The following is a 14,005-nucleotide window of genomic DNA, read 5'->3' as shown; positions in this document are numbered from 1 at the left end:
AATGGCTGCCATTTATTCTCAGTCTATTTTGTATATATTTTAATTATCAGTTGAATAACCAGGTTATTTGATTCACATATAAGATGCAAAATCTTTGTGTAACTGTTTGGATTGTGTTGAATTGTTTTTCCTCTAGTCATGCTTGTGTTATAAATTCTTCTTTGCTTACTATACTGACTTCCTATTTTTAAAGACTTGACCCTAATGAATTTATGATTTTATTAAGGATCAACTGGGTTTTTAAACAGTATGAGTTTTCTGGCTACAGAATCTTATAATGTTAATGAATATAATGAGATAATTTGCCATTTTATGGTCTCAATAGATATAACAACTTACCTTCTGACCTCTTGTAAGTAAATGACTGAGATCTTCTTCTTATTGATTCAAACTCAGAGTCTGTGGTTCTGTGTCAGATGTGATGATGTTTCTATCCTGGGGATGAGCTTCTGTTTTTGGAGAGAGACCTCTGGAGAAGGTGTCATGTGGTTGTTTTCATAGCTCTTAATTGTGTGGATTGACAACTCATTTGATTAATGAGGCTGCAGTTTTGTCCTGGGCACTCTTAACTCACCAATCCTTCATAGAGTACTTGTTAAGTTCCAGGAACTGTGCAGGATTTGAGAGACAGGCAGTAATCACACAAATATAAGCCATTGTCTGAAATAGGCAATGGCAACTTCTTCACTGATGTTTAAAAATTCAAATGTTGTAGAGGATTGCATATTTATATACAAATGGGGTACACTGCTAAATATATACTTCAGTAGATTCTCTTAGGTTCAATGTACTACTCAGTCATCTAAAAGAATACATAATGATTTGATTTCTGCTCCCTAGTTTCCGTCTTTCGTGAAAAGAATGCACAACCAAATATTTAACAACATACACCTAAAATTTAAGACTTCCTATGAGTCTAATGTAAAGATATGCTGAGCTGAAGAAATCTTCTAACTAACTAGATGCTACCAATAAGGAAAATAACTTTTTTTAAATTGTAGTGGTTATCTGTTAGGTCCAAGTATTCAGCATTTAAAAAAAATACAGAATAATGTAACATTTCACTATAACAAACTTAAAATTTTGTACATTTGTAGATTGCTGCATTTTGTCATTTAGAAATTTTGTGATTTCATAGTTTTTACAGGTTAATAGGGCTTTTATGAAATAACTCTTAATGTGTCACACAGGTGCAGAAAAGAAGGTAGGGCCCTCTAACAGTTTTTAGAGGATTTTAATTTGATGGAGAAAACTGTAAAAACATGGCAAGTAGTAGTAGTAGACTCATAGACACTGAAAAGTGACTGGTGGTTACCGTGGGGGAGGTGTTAGGGTGGGTGGGTGGGGAGGATGAGGGGAATAAAGGGGCACAAAAATTCTAAATCATAATATATGTAAGTTAATCATAGGGATAGTAGTACAGCGTGGAGAATATAGCCAGTGATTCTGTAAGTACTATTTGAAGAAACACTGCTCTTCAGTATTTCAGGTATAAAATGACAGGGAAAATTTTGCCTGTTGCTCTTTTCCTGTTTATGAGATTACCTCTCTTTTGTTCCTGGATTGTACTGTATCATTGCTGAAAAGATTTCAAGTTGTTATTTCACAAACAGTACATATAGCAGGTGTCATTCAGTGAATTTAGATTAGGAAAACTGATGGTGCAAATGGATATATTTTTATTGCTATGGTAAATTTGTTTAAAAATATTTAAAATGCATTAGTTTTCTCTACTAATTGTCTGTGTTATGGAGTATTGGCTCTAGAAGTTAGTACTAACTGAAGAAATAGAGAACCCCCTAAGTACACTTGTATTTGGAAAATGACAACCACTGGAAAACAATTGATTTTATTACCAATAAAATAGCTTTTCTTTTACACATATATAAAAAGTAGAGTGAAATGGGTTTAAGTTCTGGTCTTTTCTTTTAAACTGAGCAACCTTGGTTAAGTTACTAGCTTTTCTTGTTTTTGTGTTCCTCAGTGATAAAATGGAGATTTCAAGGTTTTGCAGATTAACTAGCTCATCCATGTAAAAGCTTAGTGTGGTGCTTGGTCTATAGTAAGTACTCAATATTTGTCATTGTTAGATCACTCCCTGAACCAAGAAGACTTGTTTTCGGATCCTAGTGTTATAAGAAATTCCATTTTATGTTTAAAAATAAATAGTATTTTGATGGTTCTTCACGAAAGAATATGCTTTAGTAATCCTTTTTTTGGCATCCTAAATTCAGTCCCTAAGGAAGATTATGATTCAGACACTTTAAAAAAATCAAACCCACATAACTTAATTCCAGAAAAATAAACAAAATAGAGACTCCCTTAGCAAATTCGAATTTACATTGATATTTTAGTAAAAAATGCTTTCTTCATGTATTTTACTTACTGTTAATTGTTACTATGTGACTGTTACTAGGAATATGAAGATGATTCCTAACTTTTTTGTTCCCTTTTCTTTTAAACAGGGTTTGTGGATGCACTTAGATGTTTGCAATGAGCACTGTGGCTGGCATGCCCCAGTGTTTTGGATACCAATGCATAGGACTCCATAGTAATCGAATTTACCAGAGGCGAACGTCATGAGCATAGTGATCCCATTGGGGGTTGATACAGCAGAAACGTCATACTTGGAAATGGCTGCAGGCTCAGAGTAAGTATTTAAATGTATTTTAGATAGGGAAAGACAAAATATTTATTTTGAAATATTTAGCACAACTGAGCAGTGTTTGATTTGCATTTATATTTTTTCTCATTTTAGACACTTAGCTAAAATGAAATAACAGAAAGTTAAAGAAAAAATTTTTAACTAAAATTATTGTTATAAAAACTTTGGTCCAAAAGACTATATCTGTTTCTAATTCTTTTTGTCTTTTCCATTTCCTAAATGTTGACATCAAGAATCAAGATAATAGGGTAATGTTGTCTTATAAATTCTAAGATCTGTCATATTTGTACTGGAAAAGTAATTTGGGTTTAAATTTGAATGTTAACATTAAAAAACTGTGACATCCATTTAACAAAGGATTTACTTTGTTTTTTTAAAAGTTAAGTTGAAGAACGAAATGAAAGCCATTTGTAAATAAGAGAAAGGGAATACTTCCTGCTGAATGATTGTTTTGATAATTTTTGCTTTTATGGGAACCATTTCTGATGGATTCAGTGGGAGGTTCTTATCTTACCTCTAGACTATTTGATCTAGGCAGTTGTGTGCATAGATAATTTGATTTTGAATGACCAGCCACTTTAACACTAAGTTATTGCTATGAAGATTGATTGTTCTTTCGATTTTGGAAATTACAAGGGGTTCAATGACAGTGTTGGAAGCTGGAAGATGTGAAGATGCATATGTTTGTTCTTGATTCATTTTAGATATGTTGTGCTTAATGGGATTCTTACCAGAAAGCTGAACTTAATGGAATTAAGTTTTAAAAAAAGGAAATTTACTATTTTAGGGCTCCTAACACTGATACGTGGAAAGGAGGAAAATGCTGCTGCTGTTCTCCTTTTGGTGACATTTCAAGTGGTCTTAGAAGTGTTTTCACCACTTTGCTTCTGCCGTTGGAAGAAATCCAGACATGCTCTCTCATATTCCTACACTACACTGTAGAATCTGTTTTGCTGGATGATTACTATAATAGAGTTTTTAAAAGCCATTCTGTTTTTTGCACTATGTATAAATTATTTTTGTTGTAAAATTAATAGATCCCCAAACAAGTCACTTTTGTGACAGTTGATTGCCACTCATTCTGCCCAAATAGGAACACTACTAAGGAAGGAAAGAATCTGAAGCAGGGCTTGAGAGGCAAGGGATTTAAATCTAAAGTACTAGTCTTTCTTAACGTAAAGCATGTGATAAATGTAAATTCATATCTGACAATAGTTATAAGCATTTATTTGTAATAATCAACAATTCTTTGTACTCACCTCCAGTCTTTTTAAAAATAGAAAAATAGTTTTTAAAACAATAAAAGATGTAATTTATGAAATATTATATACTAATTGTATAGTATATAATGTGAGATACACCTATGCCTTGTTTTCATGCCTAGTATGTATAATATAAGGCAATATACAAACAGAATGAAAGCCACATATTAACTATACAGTTAAAAGGGAATGAATAATACATTTAAGGAAGGCAGTGTAGGGAATAGCTTCCTATCTGTTTTCTTTATTAAATGTATTTATGGAGTATTTATAGAGTAAGTGTGATTTACATTATGGAAGCAAATCTTTTCTGGTACAAATGGCCATTTTTATGAGAAGGTGATCAGTTTGTAGGTAATTCCAGAATTACCATTTTTTAAGAAACATTTCTGTTTTAGGAAGTTATTTTTCCGCATATGTCCCTTGGGCATCATTTCCTTTACTCAGTGGAAAGTATAGCTGGTGCTGATTTTTATTATGGGACAACCATTAGAATTTTAGTTTTCTGGTTTAATTTTCAAACTTTTAAATTCTCTTTTTATAAAACCTGGAAGCTTAAAAAGATCCTTAAATCACACACACACACACACACACACACACACACACACAGGCTGCCTCCCAGAGAAATGTTTCCTGCAGAAACATAAAGCTTTTGGAGCTGTTTTCATAAGAACTTTGATATAATTAGTATGTTGCTTGCTGTATATTTCAAATACATAATCAAAAAATACTACAGTTGTGTAAGATGCAGGATGCTGGGAGAAAGATTCATAGGACTTCCCTGTACATTTCTTTGTTAACCTTCTGTGGCACTACATAATTATTTCAAAATAAAATGTTTTTTTAAAAAGAGAGAAAATTACATTTTATACTCATATGGCCTATATAATGTTATTAATTATATATTAGTTTTTTTTTAAGCCAGAATATAGTATATCACTGAGACACTAATTTCAAATTTAGGAGGTACTTGATCGTTTGTTGAATGAATTAGTATACTGGACCAAATTCATACTCGCTTCAAAGGCTGTACAAGACAATTCATTGGATCACTTAGAGTTCATTGAGTCTATCTGTATAGCATATAGATAGGAATTTGAAGGTCTAATTCAGAATCTATGAAAAATGGGTTTGCTGAGCTCTAGTCCTGTATTTCCATACTCAGTAACAGTTAGTTGCTTTTTGAATATAATGCCTCTAACATAAAACTAATTATTCCCACCAAGTCAGACTTCTTTGTTACATATCTGTTTTCCTCTCATCAATAATTTTTTTAAAATCCTGTGTTTGTTTTGCCTTTCCTACAAAGTTAGGGGTCTTTAATTCTATTTCTTTCTCTTCCCCATTACCTTGTCAAGAGTTAGTGGCTTTCCCTAAATGTTTGAACTGAAAGAAATGGTTTTTAAAATACTTTAGGAATAACTGGTTAATGAAGATTGGTAGACTATTTAGGGATATCTGCTTTAATAATAAAACTTTGTGTTATTAGCCTTAGTTTTTTAAAGTAGTTTTAAACATTCCATGGTCAAATTTAACTGAAGGTGTTTTATTTTAAAATAATTTTTTACTCATATGTAACAAAGGATTACAAGATAGATTATATTGAAAGACACTTAAAAATCAGTAAGAGTTCTTCTTGGGGTGATGAGAATGTCCTAAATTGACTGTGGTGATAGCTGAATATACCAAAAACCAGTAAACTGTATACTTTAAATGGGTAAGTTATACAATATGGGATTTATATATCAATGAAGCTATTAACAAAAAAATAAATAACAAAACAATAGGAAAAAAAGTAATTTTTTACTATGCATAGCATTAACAAAAACCAATACCTAGACCGTGGTGAATAGAAGTGGAGTTGAAGCCAACTGCTATAGTGAGGTATCTAAGATACCCTAAAAATTGCCTATTAACCATACATAGATCTAATTTAGCAGTAAGTTTTTTTACCTGCATTGTGTTTGTCTTTAGATTTCAATCACAACATACAAGTTAGCATAATGACTCAGTGATTTTTCTCACTAATGCCTGCATACTCCTTGATACAATTGAAAATGTAGAAAGGTAATAATATATTAAAAGGGAAAGTTGAGCTAAGTGTAAGAATAATTTTTTTAAACTTGGTTAGCAACATGACCATAACTGGAATAATCAGGAAACCACCCTTTCTTAACCAGGAAGCTATATCTGTAGTTTTTTTTATTAACAGCATATCCAAAAATGTAGGTTAATTCTAGAAGTGGATTTCTTGCTACTAGCCTAGTTTCATAAGATAAGACTAACAATCCAAGAGAAAGCACATTTTGGATCATCATTTATAAACGTCAGCCATGTGGGCAGTGTTTTACTAAAGATTTGAGTTACAAAGGTGAAGTATAAACTTTTATCCTTACTCTTAAGGAAATTATGATCAGTTAGGAAGTCAAAACTTTAGATCAGAGCTGTCCAGAAGAAATATAATATGAGTTATATGTGTACTTTAAAATTTTATAGTAGCCATATTAGAAAGGCTTTTAAAAAGGTGAAATTAATTTTATCCTTTATTTAACTGAATATGTAGACTATTATCATTTTAACATACAATCAGTATAAAAATATTAATGAGATATAGCATGGATTTTATTTCACATTAAGTCTTAAAATCTCATGTATTTTATACTTTCAGCACCTCTCAGTTTGAACTAGCCACATTTCAAATACTCAGTAGCAAGACAACACCAAGACATATAGTAATTAAAATGACAAAGATTAAGGATAAGGAGAGGGTATTGAAAGCAGTCGGAGAGAGAAAAAAAGATTACTTATAAGGTAAATCCCATCAGGCTATCAGCAAATTTCTTAGCAGAAACTTTATAGGCCAGAAGGGAGTAGGTTGAAATATTTAATGTACTGAAACAAAGGACTTTCAACCAAGAATCCTCTACCCAGCAAGGTTATAATTTAAGATTGAAAGAGAGATTAAAAGTTTCCCAGATAAACAAGAACTGAAGGAATTCACCACCACTACACTGGCCTTACAGGGTGTCTTAAAAGGACCTCTGTAGATGGAAATGTTCTGAAGCCTAAATATTTTTTACCAGTAAAAATAAACCCACAATAAAGGTAGTAGACTAATTACTTAACAAGCAAGTGTGGAGTTAAAAAACAAAACTAGTAAAACCAACAATATACAAAATCAGTCAAGGGGTACACAAAAAATGCAGACTATGACATCTAATATATAAAGTGTGCAGGAGGAGGAAGAATAAAGAAGTAGTACTTTTAGACTGTGTTTGAAATAGAGCAACCATCAGCTTAATACATTTTTAAGAAACTATCCGTGAACCTTATGGTGACTACAAACCTAAAGCCTATATAGATACACAAAACATTTTTTAAAAGAAATCCAATCACAACACTATAGAAAAGCATCAAAAAACAACAAAAACAGGAGCATAAGAGAAGAACTACAAAAACAATCAGAAAACAATTAATAAAGGCAATAAGTACATACCTATCGATAATTACCTTAAATGTAATGGACTGAATGCACCAGGCAAAAGACATAGGGTGACAGAATGGATAAAGAAACAAGACCCATCTATATGCTGCCTACAAGAGACTCATTTCAGACCTAAAAGACATGCATAGGCTGAAAGTGAAGGGATGAAAGATATATTTCATGCAAATAATAGGGAGAAGAAAGCAGGAGCAGTAGGATTTATATCAGAGAAAATAGACCTCAAAACAAAGTAACAGGAGACGAAGAAGGGTATTACATAATGATAAAGGGGTCAGTCCATCAAGAGGATATAACCATTATAAATACCTATGCACCCAACATAGAAGCACCTAAATATGTAAAACAAATACTAACAGAATTGAAGGGGGAGATAGACTGCAACCCATTCACATTAGGGGTCTTTAATACACCACTTACATCAATGGATAGATCAACCAGACAGAAAACAAATAAGGAAACAGAGGCACTGAACAACACATTAGATCAGATGGGCTGAAAATATCTAAAAAACATTCCACCCAAAGCCATAGGATACACGTTTTTCTCAAGTGCACATGGAATGTTCTCCAGAATAGATCACATACTAGGCCGCAGAAACAACCTCAATAAATTAAAAAAAGATAGAAATTGTATCAAGCAGCTTCTCAGGCCACAAAGGTATGAAACTAGAAATTAATCACACGAAGAAAACAGTCAAATGTTTCAGTACCTTGTACATCTAGTGGCTTCTGTATAGGATAGAGAAGCTCTAGACTAGGTAACAGTGGTAGGGTCTCAGAAGAGAGGAACAGTGAAGCCTAGGCTAGTTATGGAAGTTGTAAAAGTGAGATAATCTCTTTCTGTATAAGAAAAAGATACAGCTATGAAGTAGATATTGTTATTCTCAACTAATAGATGAGGAGACTGAAGTCAGAGCAGGTAAGTGGCAGAGGGAGAACTTAATGATGTGTTAATTTTTGGCCTTTTCTGTGACAGCTTCTTTACTAATATGATTATGAAGAATGATTTATATAACATCTTTGCTCAAGGATAAAGAATGTAACATCTTTACTCAAGGATGAAGAATGTAAAAGAAAACCTGGACTCCATTATCACTAGATAGGAAAGTTGAGCCAGGATTTAGCTATTTATTAGAATTGTATGTTTTTTATCCTAACGGATAGAAATTACTACTTCTGTTCCTCTCTCTTTCTTTTACTACTGGCATTCCAACCATCTGAATTCCTAAATTGGTTAAATAATCAATAACTGATGGGAAACCCTTCTGGAGCTGTAAAGTGGGAAGAGGTATAAATGGGGAACGTTAAAGTTCTTTCCTTTTTCCTCTCAGAGACTGGGAACATGATTGCTAACATTGTACTCCTTTTAATATTATTATTACTAACAAACGTTCCTTGGTACCATTAGAAATCATTATAATGAGCTTCTGTATAATTAAATGTATTTTTGAATGAGGTAGACAAATTAGTAGGTGTGACATGTGTAAATCAGAGGCAAATATTTTGGAGGAGGGTTCTATTACTATGCCTGGCAATATAGTAAGTGTTCATTTGTTGCCTGGGAGCACTAGAGATACTGGGTTCTGTCTTGTTGCCACTAACACACTAGTGAGCTCTTAAAGAAACCAGTTAATTATTGTAGACTTTGATATCTTCATTTGAAAAAGAGGGTTTGAATTTGAAGTATTAATGTGACTCTTTTTGACTCCAAATTTCTGAGATTCAGTACATTTTTACCACCTATATTTTGCTACGGTATTTGATATTATTTCAGTGTCACTAGAGCCACCTGCTGACAGATTTCATTAACTTCTTGAAGTGTTTGGGTGTTTTTAGTCTGAATTTATGTAATTGGAGATACTAAAATGTTTGTGTACAATAAAATTTTTTCAGTAGCATTTTGCTCATTTCTTACTAGGGCTTAACATTTTTGCTTATAATTTCTTTATACTTAATTCACTATCAAGAAACCCATGCTTTCTGTTGCTCTTAAAAGTAACTGTTCATTTGCTTTATTCTAATTTAGAAGTGCTCTTATTTAAATGTGGTTTTGTTTTAATATTCAAAAGCCTATTTTAAAGTACTGTCCTAGCATTGTTTATAACTGTTCTTAGAATGATGCTGAATTTGTCTCATACTTAATCATAAACAATTTTTTTTCTAATTTTTTTTCACTTAGAATAGTGAATGCAGAGCTCACTATTATGCATACAACTGTCTATAACATAGTGTCTAATAACTTAATCATCCCAGCAAAAAGTCAGGCAGGTATTATTCCCATTTGGCAAAAGAAGTGCAGCTCAAGGAGATTAACAAACTTACCTAAGGCCACATAATTAATAAAAAGTAGAATTAGGTTTGAACCTAGAGTTTCTTGGCTCCCAATCCATGCTGCCATATAATCAGAAGAACCAGGCTTTCTTTTCTTTTCTTTTTTTTTTAATTCAGGTATCATTAATATACAATCTTATGAAGGTTTCACATGAGCAACATAGTTTCAGCATTCACCCATATTATCAGGTCCCCCCCCCCCATTGCAATCACTGTCCATAAAAGTAATAAGATGCTATAGATCTACTTGTCTTCTCCATGCTGTACTGCCTTCCCCATGACCTTCCTATATTGTGTGTGCTAACTATAATGCCCCTTAATCCCCTTCTCCCTCCCGTCCCACCCACACTCTCTAACCCCATCCTTTTGGTAACCACTAGTCATTTCTTGGAGTCTGTGAGTCTGCTGCTGTTCCGTTCCTTCAGTTTTGCTTCATTGTTATACTCCACAAATGAGTGAAATCATTTGGTACTTGTCTTTCTCTGCCTGTCTTATTTCCCTGAGCATAATACCCTCCAGCTCCCATGCATATTGTTGAAAATGGTAGGATTTGATTTTTTCTTAAGGCTGAGTAATACTACATTGTGTATGTGTACCATACCTTCTTTATCCATTCATCTACTGATGGACACTTAGGTTGCTTCCGTATCTTGGCTATTGTAAATAATGCTACAGTAAACATTGGGATGCATATGTCTTTTTGAATCAGGGGTCTTGTTTTCTTTGGGTAAATTCCTAGGAATGGAATTCTGGGGTTAAATGGTATTTTTATTTTTAGTTTTTTGAGGAACCTCCATATTGCTTTCCACAATGGTTGAACTAATTTACATTCCCACTAGCAGTATAGGAGGGTTCCTCTTTTCTGCATCCTTGCCAGCATTTGTTGTTTCTTGTCTTTTGTATGTTGGCCATCCTAACTGGTGTGAAGTGATATCTCATTGTGGTTTTAATTTTTATTTCCCTGATAATTAGCGATATGGAGCATCTTTTCACATGCCTGTTGGCCATCTGAATTTCTTCTTTGGAGAAGTGTCTGTTCAGATCCTCTGCTCACTTTTTAATTGGGTTATTTGTTTTTTTGGGTGTTGAGGTGCATGAGCTCTTTATATATTTTGAATGTCAACCACTTATCAGATAAGTTGTTTACAAATATATTCTCCCATACTGTATGATACCTTTTTGTTCTGCTGATGGTGTCCTTTGCTGTACAGAAGCTTTTTAATTTAATGTAGTCTCCATTTGTTCATTTTGCTTTTGTTTCCCTTGCTCGAGGAGATGCATTGAGGAAAAAGTTTCTCATGTTTATATTCAAGGGATTTTGCCTATGTTTTCTTCTATGAGTTTTATGGTTTCATGACTTACATTTAGGTCTTTGATCCATTTCAAGTTTACTTTTGTGTATGGAGTTAGACAATAATCCAATTTCATTTTCTTCATATAGCTGTCCAGTTTTGCCAACACCAGTTATTGAAGAGACTGTCATTTCCCCATTGTATATATATGGCTCCTTTATTGTATATTAATTGACCATATATGTGTGGGTTTATATCTGGGCTCTTTCTTCTGTTCCATTGATCTGTGGGTCTGTTCTTGTGCCGGTACCAAATTGTTTTGATTACTGTGGCTTCATAGTAGAGCTTAAAGTTAGGGAGTGTAATCTAGCCAGCTTTGTTCTTCCTTCTCAGGATTGCTTTGACTATTCAGGGTCTTTTGTGGTTCCATATGAATTGTAGAACTGTTTGTATTTTGATAGGGATTGCATTAAATCTGTAGGTTGCTTTAGGCAGGATAAGAAGAGCCAGGTTTTCTAAATGGATGAGTTAAATGAAGTATGTCATATGTCATAAACTCAGGACAAATGTCACACCAAACATCCTCTCCATTTAAAAAAATTTCCTGTTTGCTATATATGTGTAATTTTAATATATCTCAGAAAAAAATATTAGTCTGTAACAAGGATGAAAGAATTGGAACAGGTTTTGATGACAAATCTGAAGGAGCATATTGAGAATTCATGAAGGTCTTTTACACCCAGTTACTATAACAATTAGTGAGCTAATCTATCCATGTGCCTTTATTGATACCCAGGTGTGTATTGAATGTTTTAACATTAAAAGGAAAATTCAAGGTTTTGCCTAAAATAAAAAGTGCTGCGATGAACATAGGGGTGCATGTGTCTTTTTGAATCTGATAAGTTGTATTCTTTGGGTATATTCCAAGAAGTGGGATTCCAGGGTCAAATGGTATTTCTATTTTTAGTTTTTTGAGGAACCTCCATATTACCCTTTCCACAATGGTTGAACTAGATTACATTCCCACCAGCAGTGTAGAAGGGCTCCCCTTTCTCCACATCCTCTCCAACATTTGTTGTTCTTAGTCTTCTTGATGCTGGCCATCCTTACGGGTGTGAGGTCATATCTCATTGTGGTTTTAATTTGCATTTCCCTGATGATTAGTGATGTGGAGCATCTTTTCATGTGTCTCTTGGCCATCTGAATTTCTTCTTTGGAGAACCGTCTCTTCATAACCTGTATATATCTCTTAATACAGTATCATTTTGTAATACAAAAATGAGGTAAAGCTATTTACCTCAGGTCACCAATCCAGAGGCATAAATAGCACTCTAGTATCTCTCTCAGGAACACTGGGGTCAGTACAGTTTGGTGGGAAAAGTGCTAGAGCAGTTTCAGAGATCTGGGTTATAGTTCATTTTACAAATGTGGATACTGAGACCCAGAATGGTTATGTGGCTTTTCCAAGAATTAACACTGACTTCGTAGTAGGGTTAGGGCTTGAATTCAGGGTTTGTGACACTTAGATCAGTCAATTCCTGGTCTGTTAAACTGGAGGTTGGACAATGTGTTTGTGTATTCTTTAAAATACTTTCTAGGACAGTGCCTGAGCATCACTGGAGCAGCAGAGACTCTAGTTCCCTGAATAATTTCTGTCCTACTGCACTCCTAAGTACATACTCAAAAGAACTCTAGGAGACTCTAAGGAGAACTCAGTAGCTGATCCTTTACCTCTAGCCTCATGATATCAGTGGGGATTCAGGAATTGTCCTCCACACTATTTATGTAGATGGAGCCGAAGCAAATCTACTACCACCAGTTCTAGGCCAGGACATACCTACTTCCAGTCTGAGAAAAAGAACCATACCCTGATATTCTCTTGGGGCCAGATGTCAACCAGCCCTACCACATCTTTGTTCTATCTGCTCTATTTAACAGTCTCAGCAGTAGCATTTCACCCTCTCCAGGCCCCAGCATCACCTCAGAGGGTTAGAGTAGGACCTGGGAGCAGCTAATTCAAATTAAATCTTAATCCTCTGTCAGTATTTATTATCTATGCCTCTCAATCCTATAATTCCCTGGGCATTGTGTAAGTTACTGGCGCATTCAGATGTATCAGTACTTGTGGTATTCTCCCTTTTATTCTTCCATCTGTGACACATAATTTGGTGTTTACTTTGACTATGCTATAATGCATAGTTTTCAGGCCTTATATTGCTTGAGCTCTCAGGAGGATTTGATATTATTGACCCCTGTACCTTTGGCTTTATGAAACTGTCCTTGTGTGTGTGTGTTTAATATATTGTAAAATAGACATAACATATAATTTACCATTTTAATTATTTTTAAGTATACAATTCAGTGGCATTAAGTACCTTCATGGTGTTATGCAGCCGTCACTACTGTTGCCAGACTTTTCCATCATCTCAAACAGAAACTTCACTCAGTAAACAACCTCTTTACCCATTCTGTTCCCCAGCATCTTGTAACCTGTTTTACCATCTGTCTCCGATTGGCTATTCTAGATAACTTATATAAATGGAATTTTAAAATATTTATCTTTTGTGTCTGGTTTATTTAACTTAGTATAGTGTTTTCAAGATAACATTTGTGTTGTAGCGTGTATCAGAATTCCATTCCTTTTAATGGATGAATAATATCCCATTGTAGAGATGTACCACATTTTGTTTATCTGTTTATCTGTTGATGGACACTTGGGATGTTTCTGCCTTTTGGTTATTGTTGGTTATTGAGGGTAATGCTGCTGTGAATATTGGTGTACAAGTATCTGAGTCCTTGATTTCAGTTCTTTTGAGTATGTACTTAGGAGTGGAGTGGAATTGCTGGGTCATAAGGTAATCTATGTTTAACATTTTGAGAAACCACCAAACTGTTTTCCTTCTGGTTTTCTTTTGATGCCTTAATCTCCTTTTTAAATGTTTCTTCTCCTC

At 33.9% G+C, this 14,005-nt stretch overlaps 1 protein-coding gene across 4 annotated transcripts in view; it reads left to right on the top strand.

Annotated features, from left to right (window-relative positions):
• KMT2E (lysine methyltransferase 2E (inactive)) overlaps positions 1 to 14,005 on the top strand; it is a 93,658-nt gene that overhangs the window by 21,785 nt on the left and 57,868 nt on the right. For all 4 annotated transcript variants that reach the window (XM_036892357.2, XM_036892359.2, XM_036892360.2 and 1 more), the window contains one exon: positions 2,466 to 2,650. In XM_036892357.2, coding sequence (XP_036748252.2) covers positions 2,580 to 2,650 — 71 coding nt within the window. In that variant the 5' untranslated portion in view covers positions 2,466 to 2,579. The remainder of the gene's footprint in view (positions 1 to 2,465; positions 2,651 to 14,005) is intronic.

This window comes from Manis pentadactyla, chromosome 7 (assembly GCF_030020395.1).
Source record: "Manis pentadactyla isolate mManPen7 chromosome 7, mManPen7.hap1, whole genome shotgun sequence".
Classification (NCBI taxonomy): domain Eukaryota; kingdom Metazoa; phylum Chordata; class Mammalia; order Pholidota; family Manidae; genus Manis; species Manis pentadactyla.
This window is presented reverse-complemented; position numbering and strand designations above follow the sequence as displayed.